Below are 19,681 nucleotides of genomic sequence, written 5' to 3' on the forward strand. Positions count from 1 at the left end.
TATGACTAACGATGTTGAACATTTCTTTAGGTGTTTCTCAGCCATTCGGCATTCCTCAGCTGTGAATTCTCTGTTTAGCTCTGAACCCCATTTTTTAATAGGGTTATTTGCCTCCCTGCTGTCTAACTTCTTCAGTTCTTTGTATATTTTGGATATAAGCCCTCTATCTGTTGTAGGATTGGTAAAGATCTTTTCCCAATCTGTTGGTTGCCGTTTTGTCCTAACCACAGTGTCCTTTGCCTTACAGAAGCTTTGCAGTTTTATGAGATCCCATTTGTCGATTCTTGATCTTAGAGCATAAGCCATGGGTGTTTTGTTCAGGAAATTTTTTCCAGTGCCCATGTGTTCCAAATGCTTCCCTAGTTTTTCTTCTATTAGTTTGAGTGTATCTGGTTTGATGTGGAGGTCCTTGATCCACTTGGACTTAAGCTTTGTACAGGGTGATAAGCATGGATCGATCTGCATTCTTCTACATGTTGACCTCCAGTTGAACCAGCACCATTTGCTGAAAATGCTATCTTTTTTCCATTGGATGGTTTTGGCTCCTTTGTCAAAAATCAAGTGCCCATAGGTGTGTGGGTTCATTTCTGGGTCTTCAATTCTGTTCCATTAGTCTATCTGTCTGTCTCTGTACCAATACCATGCAGTTTTTATCACTATTGCTCTGTAATACTGCTTGAGATCTGGGATAGTGATTCCCCTGAAGTCCTTTTTATTGTTGAGGATAGTTTTAGCTATCCTGGGTTTTTTTTATTCAGATGAATTTGCAAATTGTTCTGTCTAACTCTTTGAAGAATTGGATTGGTATTTTGATGGGGATTGCATTGAATCTGTAGATCGCTTTTGGTAGAATGGCCATTTTTACTATATTAATCCTGCCAATCCATGAGCATGGGAGATCTTTCCATCTTCTGAGATCTTCTTCCATTTCTTTCTTCAGAGTCTTGAAGTTCTTATTGTACAGATCTTTCCCTTGCTTGGTTAAAGTCACACCGAGGTACTTTATATTATTTGGGTCTATTATGAAGGGTGTCATTTCCTAATTTCTTTCTCGGCCTGTTTTCTCTTTTGTGTAGAGGAAGGCTACTGATTTATTTGAGTTAATTTTATACCCAGCCACTTTGCTGAAGTTGTTTATCAGCTTTAGTAGTTCTCTGGTGGAATTTTTGGGATCACTTAAATATACTATCATATCATCTGCAAATAGTGATATTTTGACTTCTTCTTTTCCGATCTGTATCCCCTTGACCTCCTTTTGTTGTCTTATTGCTCTGGCTAGAACTTCAAGAACTATATTGAATAAGTAGGGAGAGAGTGGGCAGCCTTGTCTAGTCCCTGATTTTAGTGGGATTGCTTCAAGTTTCTCTCCATTTAGTTTAATGTTAGCAACTGGTTTGCTGTATATGGCTTTTACTATGTTTAGGTATGGGCCTTGGATTCCTATTCTTTCCAGGACTTTTATCATGAATGGGGTGTTGAATTTTGTCAAATGCTTTCTCAGCATCTAATGAAATGATCATGTGGTTTTGTTCTTTCAGTTTGTTTATATAATGGATCACGTTGATGGTTTTCCGTATATTGAACCATCCCTGCATGCCTGGGATGAAGCCTACTTGATCATGGTGGATGATTGTTTTGATGTGCTCTTGGATTCGGTTTGCCAGAATTTTATTGAGTATTTTTGCATCGATATTCATAAAGGAAATTGGTCTGAAGTTCTCTTTTTTTGTTGGGTCTTTGTGTGGTTTAGGTATAAGAGTAATTGTGGCTTCATAGAAGGAATTCGGTAGTGCTCCATCTGTTTCAATTTTGTGGAATAGTTTGGATAATATTGGTACGAGGTCTTCTATGAAGGTCTGATAGAATTCTGCACTAAACCCGTCTGGACCTGGGCTCTTTTTGGTTGGGAGACCTTTAATGACTTCTTCTATTTCCTTAGGAGTTATGGGGTTGTTTATCTGGTTTATCTGTTCCTGATTTAACTTCGGTACCTGGTATCTGTCTAGGAAATTGTCCATTTCCTGCAGATTTTCAAGTTTTGTTGAATATAGGCTTTTATAGTAAGATCTGATGATTTTTTGAATTTCCTCTGAATCTGTAGTTATGTCTCCCTTTTTCATTTCTGATTTTGTTAATTTGGACACACTCTCTGTGTCCTCTCGTTAATCTGGCTAAGGGTTTATCTATCTTGTTGATTTTCTCAAAGAACCAACTTTTGGTTCTGTTGATTCTTTCTATGGTCCTTTTTGTTTCTACTTGGTTGATTTCGGCTCTGAGTTTGATTATTTCCTGCCTTCTACTCCTCCTGGGTGTATTTGCTTCTTTTTGTTCTAGAGCTTTTAGGTGTGCTGTCAAGCTGCTGACATATGCTTTTTCCTGTTTCCTTCTGCAGGCACTCAGCGCTATGAGTTTTCCTCTTAGCGCAGCTTTCATTGTGTCCCATAAGTTTGGGTATGTTGTATCTTCATTTTCATTAAATTCTAAAAAGTCTTTAATTTCTTTCTTTATTTCTTCCTTGACCAGGTTATCATTGAGTAGAGCATTGTTCAATTTCCACGTATATGTGGGCATTCTTCCCTTATTGTTATTGAAGACCAGTTTTAGGCCGTGGTGGTCCGATAGCACGCATGGGATTATTTCTATCTTTCTGTACCTGTTGAGGCCCGTTTTTTGACCAATTATATGGTCAATTTTGGAGAAAGTACCATGAGGAGCTGAGAAGAACGTATATCCTTTTGCTTTAGGGTAGAACGTTCTATAAATATCCGTTAAGACCATTTGGCTCATGACTGCTCTTAGTCTGTCTACGTCTCCTTTTAATTTCTGTTTCCATGATCTGTCCATTGATGAGAGTGGGGTGTTGAAATCTCCTACTATTATTGTGTGAGGTGCAATGTGTTTTGAGCTTTAGTAAGGTTTCTTTTATGTATGTAGGTGCCCTTGTATTTGGGGCATAGATATTTAGGATTGAGAGTTCATCTTGGTGGATTTTTCCTTTGATGAATATGAAGTGTCCTTCCTTATCTTTTTTTGATGACTTTTAGTTGAAAATTGATTTTATCTGATATTAGAATGGCTACTCCAGCTTGCTTCTTCTGACCATTTGCTTGGAAAGTCGTTTTCCAGCCTTTCACTCTGAGGTAGTGTCTGTCTTTGTCTCTGAGGCCATTTCTGTTATGATGACTGTAATCAGAGCTCATTTTTAAAGTTTGGCAGTGTACTTATTATGCCTACAGCAGCCATGACCCCAGTGTTACTCTGGCCTCATGTACAATCTGGACCTATCCCTGGAAAGGCGCCCTTTCCTTGTATTTTACTTCTCTGGTGCCTTCTTTAGGTTATATGTGGGAACCACTATTACCTGCTGTCACCTACCTATACATATTTAACTAAGCCGAGTTGCAGCTCTTTTGTGGACTCTCATATTCAAATAAGTCAGAGCTGGGATAGAGAGCACAATCAAACCTGTTTTATGAAACTCTTATAAACTAATATAAAGAGAAAGAAAAAAACACAACACACACACCCACACACACACACACACACACACACACACACACACACACACACACACAGAAAACAAAACAAACAAACAGAAAAAAAATTCAATGTGAAAGTCCATGGTGCTTCTGTGTAAAAATCATTATCTTGAATTCTAGACTAGATGAAAATACTCTTTACCATTGTATGAGACACCATTCTAAACACCCAAGAGTGCCAACAGCAGACCCTTGACCCAGAGGCAATCCAGGAAGGACATTCATTGGGCATCGAAGCACCAAGTCTTTACCTATTTTAAAGGCTTATTTTAGTGTGTGTGTGTGTGTGTGTGTGTGTGTGTGTGTGTGTGTGTGTGTGTCTCCAGGCATGAAGAAAGGCATGGAGGTCAGAAAAGGGCATCAAATAAATCCTTTGGAGTCAGAGTTACAGATCATCATGAGCTGTGGATGTAGGTGCTGAAAACGGAATTTCGTTTTTTTTAAGCACTAAGTCATCTCTCCAGCTCCCAAAGTTATTAGTCTTAATGACCTAAAGATTTTATACTATTTTATTAACAAGGAATATATATTTATAAATATTTATATATATTTATATATATTTGAGAAACCATGACTTAATTATCAACCAGAAAAAAGAAATAAAAGCTCACCATGATTTGAGCATGACCATTAGGAAAAGAACTCGAAGAATCAGCATTGATTGGATCCTGGCAGTTTCTCAACCTGCATCTAAACGCATCCTGAACCTGTGTGGAGGAAAAGAAAACATTAATTTTCCTTTTCTTCTCAATAATAATTAGACACTGTCCATATTGGACATCACTTATGAGAAAATGCTACCTGTGCTGCTACAGTAGAAGACTCACTTTCCTATATTCATTTACTTGTTTGTTTTTAAGATAGGGCCTCGTTATCTATCCCTGGCTAGCCTGGAACTGGTTATATAGATCAGGAAAGCCTCAAGTCCACAGAAATCCATGTGCACATCTGCTTCCCCGAGTGTTAGGATTAAGGCCTACACCACCATACCTGACATTGTTTATTTCTTAGTACAAATTCAGGTGTACATGGCCTTGCTCTCTGGCCAGCGTGTTTTTCTTCTGCCGACATCTATATGAAACTCTTCAGAGAACATGATAGCCATTTTTTAAAACAGTTTTTTTTTATTGGATATATTTCTTTATTTACATTTCAAACATCATTCCCTTTCCCTGTTTTCTGTACATAAGCTCCCTATTCCCTCCCCTCCCCCAGAAGGGTGTTTCCTCCCCATCTACTCCCCCTTACTACCCCCAACTTTCCCCTGCACTGGGGGTCCAACCCTGGCAGGACCAAGGGCTTCTTCTTCCACTGGTGCCTAACAAGACCATCCTCTGCTACATCTGCAGTTGGAGCCATGGGTCAGTTCATGTATATATAGTCTTTGGGTAGTGGTTAGGTCCCTGGAAGCTCTGGTTGGTTGGCATTGTTGTTCTTCTGGGGTCGCAAGCCCCTTCAGCTCTTTCAATCCTTTCTCTAATTCCTCCAACTGGGGTCCTGTTCTCAGTTCAGTGGTTTGCTGCTAGCATTCGCCTGTGTATTTGACATGCTCTGGTTGTGTCTCTCAGGAGAGATCTATATCCAGTTCCTGTCAGCATGAACTTCTTAGCCTCATCAATCTTATCTAGTTTTGGTGGCTGTTTGGCGTGATTCTTTGTCATTTTTACCTGAGGGTGTTTCTTCTCCTGTTGTTATAAACTATGTGTGTGATGTTCATGGGGATTAACTATTGTGTGAGATTCAGAACAGATTTCAATATTCAGACAATGGAATCACCCAATGATCTTCTGAGTAGAATTGATTTAAGATTTTTTTTCCTTTTCTCACTCAGATAAGACACTTTGGGGAGGGTTATTCCTTTCTTCCTTCGAGTCTAGCTCTCCAGTTATAAGAACAGGAAGCAAAAGAACAGAAAGAAAGCGCATCTCTTGATTTCTGGTTGATTGACTTGGGAAAGATCAAGTCTCTTTGGATAAGTTACACTTCCTTAACAGGTTCTGGATTCAACATGCACATAGCCCAAGAATCTTCTAAGAATGCTACCTTACCTGCCATACTACAAAATCTCAACAGAGGCAAGGAGCAATGATTGTTTTATGATCCCATGACACTTCAGCATCAGGACACACGCTCCACTTTCTGTGGTCCCTTAGGTCTCTCATAAGTTCTAGATGGATTTGTTCACAGATGGCTACTTATCCAAAAATCAATGGACAGGTCATTTTTTAATCCTTCGTCTGAGCTCATATGTTTGATAGTCTCCTTCTCATCTACTACAATCTCTCCTGTTGTTATTAAAAACGTGGCTGATAGGGTTGGAGAGATGGCTTAGTGGTTAAGAGCATTGACTGCTCTTCCAGAGGTCCTGAGTTCAAATCCCGTCAACCACAGGGATCCAATGCCCTCTTCTAGTATGTCTGAGGACAGCTACAGTGTATTTATATATAATAAATAAATAAATAAATAAATAAATAAATAAATCTTAAAAAAATGTAGCTGATGTTGTGTTTTCCCTTTATGCAAGCATTATTGTAGAGATGGCAAGGTAAGCACGTGTGGATCTTTTCTTTTGAAAAAGCACAGCTCTGTAACCTCCTGTCTCAGTTTGGATGTGAGGTGTGTATAACAGATACGTTGGCCAGGAAACAAACAGACATAAATAAATCAGAACAGAATGGAACAAGACCTGAGTCCATTAACTTATTTTTTTGTCCCTCTCCTACCCACTTTTGAGTCAATGCTCCCCCCGAAAAGGCAATTAGGATCTGGGATACAGAGCTGAGTGGCCACTACCACAGACTACCCTGCTAGCCCAATAATGAGATCTACCCCCACACCTTCTCCCCACCTAGGGTTCTCTGCCTTGTGGTGCAGCCAACTTCTGTGACGTGGGACTGAGAGCAGGTGCCTTTTGATTACTTCTATTCTATGATGCTAATATTGCTCCTCTCAGATTCTTCCAAAAGAATGATCAGTTCCCAGATAAATTTCCTTGGCTCGACACAGTGCGTGTCCAGCTGCACTGAAATCTATTCTGATTCCTTTTCCGAAGACCCAGATGAACAGGAGGACTCAATCACCCAGTTTCTCTCAGTGAAGCGGACAAGCCCTGGAGTCTTTCAGCCTCAATATCTGTGGGAAATGCCTTTCTAGATCAAGAAGTCATTGTGGGTTATGAAACGACACAATAACAATAGAAAATTGGCAATGAGTTCAGTGTTTGCCACCTTCTCGTTATTTTTCGCTTATTCATAAGTCTGAATTAGGGAAACTAATAATTGTTTTCTCTAAAAAAAAAACCCTCTATAAGCCATTGTCAGAAAAGCAGGTCTATGCTAAAAATCTTTTTATACAAGGTAACAATTAAAGAACAATTTATGAAGGAAAATAAATAGCATGTTAGGAACATTGTCTTTTGGGTGCAAAGATTTCCTTCCAAGCTATTTCTAAATACCAGCATGTATAACATATAAAACAGTGCAGTGGGAATAATGGTCCCCATGTCCACCATTGTGCCTCCTTCAGATGATATAGAGCCGTGTGTGTGCATTGACAGTAGCAATATCAAGCATCAATTTCCCTGGTCCTCGATAAGTGTTCTCTATTTCAAAGCCATGACTAAACAGTTGTCATGGATTTTGTGGCTGATGTTAGAACATGGAAAAGCAAATTCTGTAAATTTCTCTTCTAAATCACTGTCTGGTGGACTGAAAGAGATATGAAAGAAACCTCTTCTTTTTCAAGACATGCACTTGGACACACACACACACACACACACACAAATCAATACTTCAGCTAAAAATTTTCTGAATGCCACAGTGGGCTAAGGGCAGGTCTACCCTAGAGAGTGGCCTCAGCCGTATGAGGCGATGTAGTCTGAGAGAAGTGGAAGGAAGAAAAGCACGCGGATTTTCCACTGTGTTTAAGGTCATTTTTAACGTTTTAAAGAATTAGATTCTAAGACACTTTTAGTGGAAAACTCTCATTCATAAGGATTTCCAGGGGAAATTTCATTAAATTCCAAATGCTTTATTTGCTTTTTTTTTTAATCTGAAAATACACTGAGGCTATCTAAATGAATTGGCATTAAATATTTGCTCAACACGATGGAAGGAAATGATGAGACAAGATGCACAGGGCTCAACTTCTTGCCACAGAGGGGCTTAAGGGAAGATAGTATCTGGACAAGGTTCCAGTCACGTGCAAACATTTTGATAATTGAATTTTCTAGCAGGTAAACAGAGGGTTTTATCCTTGGTGAATTAATGTGAATTATGCCCATGAAAAATAGGAATTGTTTGAAGTTTAAGTTCTAGAGAAATATAAAAATAAATAGAAAAAAGAAAAAAAATAGGTCATTCTATGCCATACTAAAATTAAAGTCCCCCTGAATTTCCTATGTCAATGTTATATTGACAAAGCTAGGCAAGACTGGGCAGTAAATATCGTTGGTTTACTATTTATGAATAACTAATTTCTTAACAGTTTTATTTAAAGTTTATTATTAGATATTAGCATTACAAATCTGAGCTACTGTTAAATTAACATTTCAAAACCTCTTCGGAAGCTAGTAAACCCAATTTTGAAATGAAACTGTGGGGGAACAATGAAATATTTAACATTAATTATGTCACGCTTCGCATCTAGATTATAAAACGTCTTCTCTCTGAAATATTCCAAAATGGGTCTGTCATTCTAAGTAATGATCAGCCAGGCCTGAAAGTAAGAGAGGGTAGCAAGGAACAGATATATAACTAACTTTAAAATATTTAGGGGACTTTAAGGGAGTCTGATAGTCTGTAAGTCCCAAATGCCAGGAAAGCAAGAGGTTCCCAGGACCCAAAAGGGATGAAACCCCAACAAAGGGGAGGAAGAACCTGTAGAGACTGTATCCAGAGGTTAGGCAAGGCCCCAGGTTGGGGGATGGGGCCATCCATCCGTTTCAAAATTTTAACCGAGAATTGCTCCTGTCTAAAGGAAGTTCGGGGACAAAGAATGGAGCAGAGACCAAAAGAAAGGCCACCCAGAGACTGCCCCACCTGGGGATCCATCCCATATGCAGTCACCAAACCCAGTCACCATTGCTGAAGCCAAGAAGTGCTTGCTGACAGGAGCCTGATATGGATGTCTCCTGAGAGGCTCTGCCAGAGTCTTACTGATACAGATGAGGGTGCTTGTAGCTAACCATCAGACTGAGCTTGTGGACCCCAATGAAGGAATTAGAGAACGGGCTGAAGGAGCTGAAGGGGTTTGTAACCCCAAAGGAAGAACAATAATATCAACCAACCAATCCCCCCCAAAGTTCCTAGGGACTAAACCACCACCAAAGAGTAAACATGGGAGGAACCCATGGTTCCAGCTGCATATGTAGCAGAGGGTGGCAGAGGAGAGGCCCTTGGTCCTGTGAAGGCTGTTGCCCCAGTGTAGGGGAATGCCAGGGTGGTGAGGTGGGAGTGGATGGATGGGAGGGGGAACATCCTCATAGAAGCAGGGGGAGGGGAATGGGAGAGGGGGGGAACCAGGAAAGTGGATAACATTTGAAATGTAAATATTTAAAATATCCAATAAAAAAAGAAAAAGAAAAAGGGACAGAGACGACTTTAAGAATACAGTGATACTCTTACCCCTCTTGCTCTTAGTTCTTTGCTGCTCTTGCCCCCTTCCCCACCCCCGTCCCCTCCACGTGCCCATGGCCCGCAGCCTTTCTGCTCTTCTATTCTCTCATTAAACCTCTCCGAGTGGGAAAAAAAAAAAGAATACAGTGATAGCTATCAGCGCTGTGTCTAAGTTTCAGTCCACAGCTAGGGGCTGCTCCTTTTGCAGTGGTATCGATGACTGGAGACTCACAGTTGAGAAAGAAGGATGTGGAAGTGTTCCCTGACAACTCCTAGCCCCACCTCCACCCCCTCAAAAGAGTAACAGCCTGGAAAGGAAACTATTGAAGATGGTGTGATAAAGACATGATAGGGATGCTGAAGTCTAGCCCTCCACAATCGAGGGTTTCCGGTGGCGATGCAGATGGGGAAGCTCTCAGCTTCCTTGACAGGGCTGGCTACCAGGAGTTTGACCATGCTCGAGTGAGTATATGGGAAACACAAAATGCATGTGTGCTTGAGCCCGTATGTTCTTCATTTTTGGGAGGGGGTCCACAAGGGTAGGGGGAAGGACCTGAGAGGACTGGGAAGTGATTATGCATGATGCGAATTTCCCAAATAATCAATAAAAATATTACGTTGGGAAAAAAAAGTGCCTAGGAAGGAATAAGTCTTTCTCCTGGATGAGATCTGAGTTCATAGCTGTTTGCGGGGGAGTGTCTTCCTCCTGTCTCCTCCCTTGTGGGGTACAGCATTCAGATTTTCTCAGCAGCAGCAAGCTGAGGGCTTCTCAATTGGTCTTCGCTCCAGAGAGAGCTGGCAGAGAGTCACGGTGCAAAGTCCATGCCAGATTTAGAAGTTGCAGGGGAGGAGTACTGAGCACCATTGGCCGTGTTACAAATCCCAGAAGCCTCATAGGGAAGCCTTGCACAGTTGGGATCAGGCTCCGAATTTAGCCGCTCAACTGCTTAGACCAAATCCTCACCTCTTAAAAAATAAGACAGTGTCACCTCAAGCCACTCTTCATGAACTCTTTTGAACCCAGAGGATCATTTTAAGTCAGAAACACACAGGTTTTAACCTCGTATTCATTTGTTATTATTTCTGGGGGGAGAAGACTTGTGTGTTTATGTGTGTGTGTGCTATGTGTTTTCTTAAATCTTCCATCTGCAGTCATACCTGCTATTTCACTCTTAAACCAACGGCCCAGAAGTTTTCAACATAGTGTTCTATTTCATATTTAATCATTAATGAATGGATAAGTCTCAGTTTTATAAATACTATGCAATTGTGCGATTGACATAAGTAACACAAAGGGCTTGACATTAAAAAAAATATTACTGGATTTTCTCCTAGTGAAATGAAACAAACAAACAAACAAAAAGGAAGGTTTTGAGTAAATTCTCAGATTCCAGCCCTGATGGCCCTTTACTGGGTTTCCCTAATGCTGGAGGATCTATCAACTTCTATCTGAAATTTTTATGCTTTTGACCTTCAAATTAGTTTTTTTTTTAATGTCCCACTTTGGGGCCCATGGAAACTTCTTTAGATGATCTTTCAAACACACGTCTGAAAAATGTAGCGGCATTCCTTTCGTGTGCAAATGTGTGTGTGTGGGGTGTCGTATGCTAGACACCATGCTTCACACGTTCCCAGCGGGCTTCTCATTCCAGCCTGGCACCGTAGCCTTTGAGGCAGACAGGCTTGGGGAGACGCACAGTAGAGCAAGCTCACATTCAGACACAAGAAACTTGCCCAACATTAGCATGACGGGTGACAGACTTGAAGCTAGACCCATGTCGCCTGCCCTGAAAGTCCCCCTCGTTCCTGGACACCCCTCTGCTTCTGTCTTTTCAAATTTGCTGAACAAAGATTGAACTTGTTCAAGCCAAGGGATGAAACCGAAACAGAAAAAGACATTTTGAAAAGGAATAACTCCATGTGTTTTCCTCGTATCCCTTCAGTCAAGACACATTTGCTCCCCGTGCTAGTATAAGAGAGCTGGAAGGTGAGAGATCGTGATGACTTAAGAGGAAGGAAGTGGGAGCTGCCTGTCCAGAAGCTTCTGATTCCTGGACACAGAGCATGACACTGACCCCTAGAGTCGGGGGCTGCTGGAAGGAAAATGTGACTGATGGAACTTAGAGGAACCATAAATCACAGTTGGATGCTCCCTGGCAGGCCATGCAACGAGTTGTGTTTTAGGCTCCCTGTGTCTGAACTTGTCCACAGAAGCTTCCTCTTTCGTCAGATTTCCCAGCTCCGTTAAGCTCCTGTGCTTCTGGACAGACATACTGATGAAGATTGAGAAGAATGCGGATGTTTTGAGTATAACTGGGATGGGGACAACCTGGGAAAGCCTAACCTAGAAGCTGCAAGATATATACACTTCCTTGTCTAGGAAGCTGAGTGTGGAGTGGGGTGATATGGTGGCCCCTGAGGAAATGCTGTGAGACCAACAGCATGTTGTCCCAGGCTGTGTCAAGCCTTCCTGCCAAGGCTTATATTGTTGCCTCTTGTCATTCTCCTACTTTAAGGCACATGCTTTGTTTTACTGAAAACAAAACAAAACAATGAAATCTTCCAATGATGTTCTTTTGGCATTTTCTATTCATCCCGAAAAGCACGAAGGTGTCAGTGTATGACTCAATTGTCTCCTCACTTGTGTGCTAAGTGTCTGCCTTCCAAGAAAACTGTTCCAATCAAACGCTGACCCTCTCCACATTTGGCTACTTATTAATGCTATACAATACACTCACCATTTTTCAGATACCATTGGGAGCAGGTTACTGTAACCAAGGCCACCAAATACTCTAGCTAGAACTCTGATATGAGGGAAGGAGAGAGAAGGAGGGAGGAAGAGATGAAGGGAGGGGGTGAGAGGGGGAGGGAGGAAGGAAGGGAGAGAGAGAAGGAGAGAGGGAGGAAGAGATGAAGGGAGGGGGGTGAGGGGGAGGGAGGGAAAGAGGAAGGGAGAGAGAGGGAGGAGGGAGGGAAAGGAAGGAGAGGGGAGGAAGAGATGAAGAGGAGAGGAGGGAGGGAAAGAGGAAGGGAGAGAGAGGGAGGGAGGGAAAGGGAGGGAGAGGGAGGGAGGGATAGGGAGAGAGAGGGGAGGGGGGAGGGAGGGAATGGGAGTGAGCGCACATTTCATGTTCATTTTTAAAGATATTTTTTGCAAAATTGCTTCACAGGGTTGAATGAATATTCGAGGACTCATTTGGTCCAGCCTGGCCTCCATGCCAGGGCTTGGGAGAGAGGAGAGAGAACCGAGGTTCTGACACTGATCTTGTGGAACAGCCACGGGATCTACACAGACACAACCAGATCATCCGTACAGCGCTCACATTTTAAGCTTCTCTTTCTCCCTTCTATTTAGCGGCAGGGTTTTATTGTAGATTATTTTGTAGCACAATCTTGTTATTTTCCCCCATCTGACATCAAGCTGTAAGATTGTCTTAGAGGCTGGCACAGCCAGAGACAGAGATGAGAAGAATGCGCAGGGACCAAGAAAGTGGTTTCCTAGCAACGGGAAGTATTTCAAAGGTTTCATAACTCTTGTGTAGTTTCATTTCCATAGCAATGAGGAGAATAGTAAATAGTATGTGTTCTTATCTGTTCAGTCCAAATGAATTCTAATCAGCAAAAGCAGGAAACATCTATTTGTTCTACTAGATTCAATTTGATTAGTTAGAGCACGTTAGTACTAGTCTGGGCCGGACATAATGTTTTGTGATAAATCAGATACCTAAATATTTTAGAACGTCTTTTTGATCTTGTCTTTGGTTTGTTTTGTCTTCTGTTTTCCTTAGAAACTTTTGCTAAAACAGCTCGAAAAGACAACGGTGTTTTAGAAGAAGCAACTATAGTGTTAAGCAAAGAATGGTATTCGATACTAAGTTCGTCAGGTCTAAAGATCAGGGACAGCTATTTAGATACCCAGTTTTCTCTTTATGAAGGTAAACAGACAGCTCTGTGGGTGAGTGTTTGCCTTGTAAGCACGAGAAACTGAGTTGGAATTCCTAGTGCCTGTGGCTAAGAACCTATAACCTACTCTTGGGGTAGAGGCGGGTGCAGAGACAGGAGGATTCCCTAGAGATCATTTGCCAGTCTACCTAACCGAAAGTGGAGCTCCTGCTTTGGTGAGGGAGTCTGTCTCAAGGCAACCAGTCAGAGAATGACTGAGGACCGAAGTCCCCCTTTGGTCCCCGCATCTGAGCACATGGAGTCCTGGCACATTAGCATGTAGCACACACGTACAAACACATAGAAGTTGAGCTCTTAGCACCTGTGCAACTTCTCCATCCTTCCCAGATTAGAAATTGTTTTGTTGTTAAAAATGGGATCCACCAAAAGCAAAAATCACACCCAAAATAGTCTTCTGCATATTAGGCTCTAAATGTCATCACTATGGTCTTTCATTCCTCCTTAAAGTACAACTCAAAGTACTAATCTTTCATTCTCGTCCACAAAGATGCTCCACTCAAAATGTATAAGAACAATGATAACTAAAACAAAACAGACAGACAAACAGACAACAAACCCAAACTATGTTAATATGTAAAAAATAGGCAGGAATTAGAATATGTATGTACCTGGCCTATACATCAGAAGTATTTTTTTTAACATTGGCTGCATATTTTCAAGAAAGAAAAATTCCAAACAGATTCTATGAAATTATTCTGAAGAAAATAGCAGAAAAGCAAACAGGTGAGACAAGCCAGAAAGACAAGGCGTATTCCTAAGTCTCCTGGGAATTATCATCGACGAACTGTAAATTAAGAATTTAGAAGCTGCACCTTCCAACTCAGTATTTCATAAACAGTATGAAGCCTACATTGGTGTATCTTAAGGCAATGTATTGACAGGAAGCACAGAGGACCCGGAAGGGGGTTTCTTTTTCTCTTACAGTTTATCCAGTGTTAGGGCAACATGGTCACAATATGAATCAGACCCCCTACCAATGTCTGCAAAGACACAAGCAGGTCGGAAAGAGGCTTTACTTTCAAGGAATTGTAATGTATAAAGTACTTTAAATAATACATTTTCTAAGAACACTCAGCTCTTTAATAACAAAATTCCCCTTAGGAATTCTCAGGATTTCCGAGGCTCACTTATCTGAAATATATGTATTTGAAGCGAAGTTTGCAGACTGTTTGTATGGTTCAATGACCAAGGGAAAAAAAATACAACTGCAAGAAATATGTTGGTTGTAGTGTTAGAAAGCAAGAATTCAACACAGCAACTCACTATGAATTTATCAGTGCCATAGCTACTCACTTTCAGTTTTCCTCTGAACAGTATTGGAGGAAATGGTCATGTTTTTGTTCCTACTAATAGAGAAAACATGTACTTACAGATATTTAGTGAGATCATTTACTTTATGATTTGACTTAATTGCACTTAAATCGTGTCTTTGACAGTTAATAGTCTGATTAGAAAGCACTGAAAAATTCTGGTGTCTATCAAGGATTTTTTTTTTCCGGCCAAATACTTTTCTCCCAGCAAGTAGCAAAAATTCGATAATGAGACATCATAGTATCTGTTGCTTAGAATTCCATTTCTTTTGAGCCCAGCCTAACACTACCTGAAAAAGAGATGTGGGCTAGGATGTAGCTTCATGTGTAGGGCGCTTGCCTAGCGTGCACAAGGCCCTGGGTTCCATCTCTAGCACTAAATAAAACTTGCACGCTGAGTTTGAAGTTAGCATGGGCTCCATGAGACGATGCCTTTAAGAAAAGAGAGAATGGGTGTGAAGATGAAGCACTTGTCTATTCCTTAATAACGAGGGCATTAATTTCTTCTGAGAACCGAATGTGCATATTTCTTGTACCTTGCTTAAAGCCGGCAACAGCCCATCCTTAATTGTCAATTGAAATGGCTCCATGCCTATTAATTTAGAAGAACTCTCTATTAAAATTATTAAGAGGAGTGTTAATACAGACAGTCCACAGGATAATATTCCACATAATTGGAAAAGAATATAATCTAAATTATCGTTCAATTTCTTTTTAACCTTTATTACTTTTCTATATAAAGAACTTGATATTTGGGAGATTTTAGGAGTGATATTTTAGATAAAAAAAAATTGTCGAATAAGACTTTACAGTTGTAAGCTACTTCGGAGCCTGAGCTGTGAAATATCTTCCCCTTGCAAGATGAAGTAACGCTTCATCTGTTTTCATGGGTTCTCATCCTGGAATATTCTTAGAATACACCTGTGAGTTTATTGATGACATCTGTGCCTTCCCCAGATAAGGCAGAAATACAGTTCTGCCTGCCTAATTAGTCAGGTGAAAGCCTCTTGGTTACCTTCACACATCATTGTAAGACCATTGGGGTGTGTGCTCAGATGCACACACATTTTGTGATTTGTGCAGCACAATATGCTACTCAGACAAGCTAGCCGGTGTGAATCGACAGTCAATTCTCCCCTGGCGTGGTGTCAGGGTGCTTTTTGTTTCCTCACTCATCCCCAGGGTAAACACTGAAATGACTCAGAAACCTGTAAACACCGTGTCAGTGCTTGCGAGCACTCAGAATCATTTTCTCCCTGGTTGGAAAACATTGTTTCATCCCTTGGCAACGCAAATCTGCAGCCTTCCATTGTCTTAACACGACTGTGGGGTTTTTTAGGGTCTGTAGTGCTGAGTCTTCCTCCCCCCTTTTAACTGGAAGTGAGATCCGGAGGTGCGCTGGGACAGCAGTCATATGGTTTGTACGGACCACTACTGCCTGTTGTAGTGTCTTACCATAGGCAGGAACTGTAGTTGTAGACACAAAGTTCCAAGTCTAAATCATTTCTCTGTAGTCGCTTTCAGATGCAATGTATTTGCATGTAAAGTAAGATAAGACTGGGAATATGCTAAACACACCAGCATAGCGCATGGGCTGCTTATGACCAGTGCCATTTAAGGCATGCTACCCTTATGTACCCGGCTCACTCTGTCTTGAATCTGGTCTTTCTGGACCTCGGCCCCTCTGGATGTGGTTTCCCTTGTACAAACCTGTGTATTTCCACCTAGCACTGTACTGAGTGTCAAAGCCTCAGGCATTTTGCCTTTAATGCTTCTTTTCTGCTTTGAGTCGGAAGCAATGGTCAGTGGAGAAGATCGACTTAGTCACAAGACCAAGATTACAATTGAAGATCACGCTGGTTAATTCAGCCACACCTTCCCATTTTTCCCGAATCTCTTTTTACAAAAGAAATCTATGTCTCACCTCTCTCCGAAGAATGCAGTGGACCATGACTATCACGAAGCCTTGCAGTGAATCAAACACAGCAAAAAGTATCTGAAACAATATGGAGCGTTTATCTGTCATGGCCAGAACTGCAGACATCCAGGTCAGAGCCAGAAGCGGTAGCACCACACAGGAGCTCCAAAGAGAGGCCCTGTTGAGAAGGAAAAGAAAGCAACCAACATGACGTAGTTGCGTGCCGCGCTCCAGGCCACAACCGACCCCCTCCCCCCACTAGCTCCCCCACAAAGCATTCTTGTGTGTGGCCCCAAGACCGTTAACTTGGAAACCGCAAAGCGGATAACCCTTGAGAATTTTACTTATCATTTACAGACTAGCCCGCAATCATTATAAAGGTAGTTCTCCATTTAAAAAAAAAAACAATACTCAAATATTAGCAAACGCGATTTTTTTTTTCCATCATAGCGTTTTCTCACATGCACGGTAAAGATTTATAGCAAGAAGATTAAGTGATCGAGACTAACATGGCGTTACTGGCGGTGGCGGCTGACAAAGCTGTTGTAGAAACTACTCCACACTTGGCACATTTGAGCGTCAAACCGCTATGAGGCTCACTCATCTGACTGCAAACAAACAGAACACCCACAAAAAGAACACAAATATTGAGTCGTCACCAAAGGTAGTTGCAGCTGCAAGTTAGCTTTTAAATACGATTTCATGCAGAAAAAAGTAATATGTATCGAGGATAAACACTCTAGGTCATTTGACAGATGCAATTACACCACGGATCACCATTGCAGCATTCACCTTTTAACAATGTGGGCCTTGGTAGCATGCAAAGTGCATTCCCATCAGGAATACTGCAGATACCCCTGCGTCTGCAAACTACAACTGACTAACACATTGGGCTAAACACTGTATGTGCTTGCATAGACATGTAGTCACAACCCTTTATTCAGACCCATGGTACATTAAACATATATATATATATATATATATATATATATATATTTCAAATGTGAAATATGTATCTCTACAGATTCTTATTTTGAAGTTTTTATAGCATCAATATATGTTAAAATTTTCAGGCGATCTGAATATAGGGGCAATGGAACTTGATGAGAGAATATCTAATAGTAAAAGATCACTAGCATTTTGCAGTAGTAAAACGTATTTATCATACTAATTAAGTTCAAAGTAAGAGGCTTCAACCGTGCAACATGTAACAGTCTATGCTGCCCTGAGACATTTTGTAGGTGAATTCAGATTCAAATAATGTAATCTTATCTATTGTTTTATGGAAGCAAAATGAGGCGACATAGGAAAACTTTCAATGGATTTTTCCCTTGAAAAATTGTTCCCTGAAACATGTGTTTATGAAAATAGAAACTGTGTAATGAAATTATGTGAATCAAACTTCAAAACACCTCGAAATAAATTTCTGTCGGATACTTCTGTACTCCATTCCCACATGGCGTTGGTGTCTAGAACCTGTTTGCCCCGCACATTTTTCGGTTAATGTTGTAGGGGAGCAGGGTTATTACGTAAGTGGTAGAGGAGGGAATTCTCGATTCCTTTTAAATGGGCACATTCATTAGAATAGTTCTCAGATGGGATAATAATCCTGAAATATATCATAGATTGATCAGCAGATCTCGAGAAGAGAAAATCAAGGTTTTGCAGTTAGGTTGTAAATCGCTCCTTTCACTGACGTAAGGAACCCAGGATTTGGGTCACAGCCACACATGTACATAAACGTGTAATAGCATGTGTAGTTCACACTGCGAATGGTTCTATGAGCTTGCCAGGTCTTGTTCTTAGAGTAGTGCCTGGTCCAGTTTTCTCACGGCTACACAGATTTATCTTTGCTCATCTCCGAAGACTCTGATTAAGAGGACCGAAACCTGGCCTTTGTAAAGCTTCACAGCTCATCCGACAATAAGCAGGAATGAGTGGGGCTGCTGTCAGCATACACCCGAGTCTCTTTCTTGCTAATCTTAAACACATTCTTATTAAAGAGGCACGTAGCCATCATTCATTATTTACCACAGAAGAGCAGGGATGTTGCTGTTTCTCAGTGCAAGGGTACCTTCTCTCTGGGCTCAGAGACAAAACTGAATAACCAAAGAAATACTAAAAAAAATATATTTATGGCAAGTACATAGGATAACAAGTACCCAAAAAACATGACTGTGGTAAGTTCTCAGGATAACAAGTATCTTAAGCCCAAAAACATGACTGAAGAATGAGATATTCTGACAAATTTAATCCGAGGTTCCAAATAGTGGTATGTCTTTATTTGAGATGTGTAGGGATCCACAAGGCCTACACATACTTTACAGTAAGCCAGTTGGGCAGATATGGCACACCACGGACAGGAATGGCATAGAGTGAAATACCCAGAAAAATCTATCTTTTCTCCTGAGTTTATGTGACCTGTACATAAATGAATGAAATATGTAAAACATATACTCTAAACTCCCAATTGAGTTCCTGCAATGTAAAATAAAAGGATTCTTTGTCATCACGGAAATTATAGATCCATCAAATTATTCTAATTGACGATGAAACATGAAATTGAAGGACCCATACCCTCTAATAAATACTTCTGCATCAGGCTGTCTATCTGTCCTGTTATTACCACAAGATTTGAAGTCAACTGTTCTGGCTCCCTGCTTAATTCTTTCTGTCATTGTTAAGAAAAGTTTATGTGACTCCTTTATTGTTAATTTTGCACAGATTCCCTGAAAAGAAAATATTCTCTCTTCTACTTTAAGAAAGTTCATTCAATATCTAAATGGCTGTGCTAAGTCCCTTGATTTCAAGTAGATATGACAGAGGAATTCAATACAAAACACAAGAAAACCCTACTGTAAAAAAAGAAAAGAAAATATAAATTTTGTCTTAAGATTTCTAAAATTTTCTTTTAAGATGTTTTGGATCTTAAGATGTACTTTATAATTTATCTTGATTTTTAGTTATTTCCACTTAGCATTTTATATGACATATAGCATTATTTTCAATAATTATACTTGGTAAACATACTTTATGTATTAGAAAACTTTTAATATAATTTAAATCTTATACAGCTTGCAAGTTTTTTATTATCTATTAAACATTTATTTATTCATCCATTCATTTATAAATATTTATTGAGCACAAAAGATATGCTTGGATACCTCTAATAAGGGATTATAAAGTATAAAAAATAATCAATAAATTTAGAAATAGAAAAAAAGAAGAATGCATATCTTGGCCCCCAAATCTACTATAAATAATGTCATCTAGTTTCAGAAAATATTATATATATATATAGATAGATTTATATGTATATATTCAACCAACCTGAAA

The 19,681-nt window shown here is 40.3% G+C and overlaps 1 protein-coding gene across 1 annotated transcript in view; it reads right to left on the reverse strand.

Annotated features, from left to right (window-relative positions):
* Positions 1–19,681, reverse strand: part of Adgrb3 (adhesion G protein-coupled receptor B3) — a 718,298-nt gene that overhangs the window by 36,925 nt on the left and 661,692 nt on the right. Inside the window, exons 24-26 of the mRNA XM_032900877.1 lie at positions 16,855–16,953; positions 16,352–16,523; positions 4,151–4,246 (exon numbers count right to left, since the gene is read on the reverse strand). Of these exons, the coding sequence (XP_032756768.1) occupies positions 4,151–4,246; positions 16,352–16,523; positions 16,855–16,953 (367 nt within the window). The remainder of the gene's footprint in view (positions 1–4,150; positions 4,247–16,351; positions 16,524–16,854; positions 16,954–19,681) is intronic.

This window comes from Rattus rattus, chromosome 4, assembly GCF_011064425.1.
Source record: "Rattus rattus isolate New Zealand chromosome 4, Rrattus_CSIRO_v1, whole genome shotgun sequence".
NCBI lineage: Eukaryota > Metazoa > Chordata > Mammalia > Rodentia > Muridae > Rattus > Rattus rattus.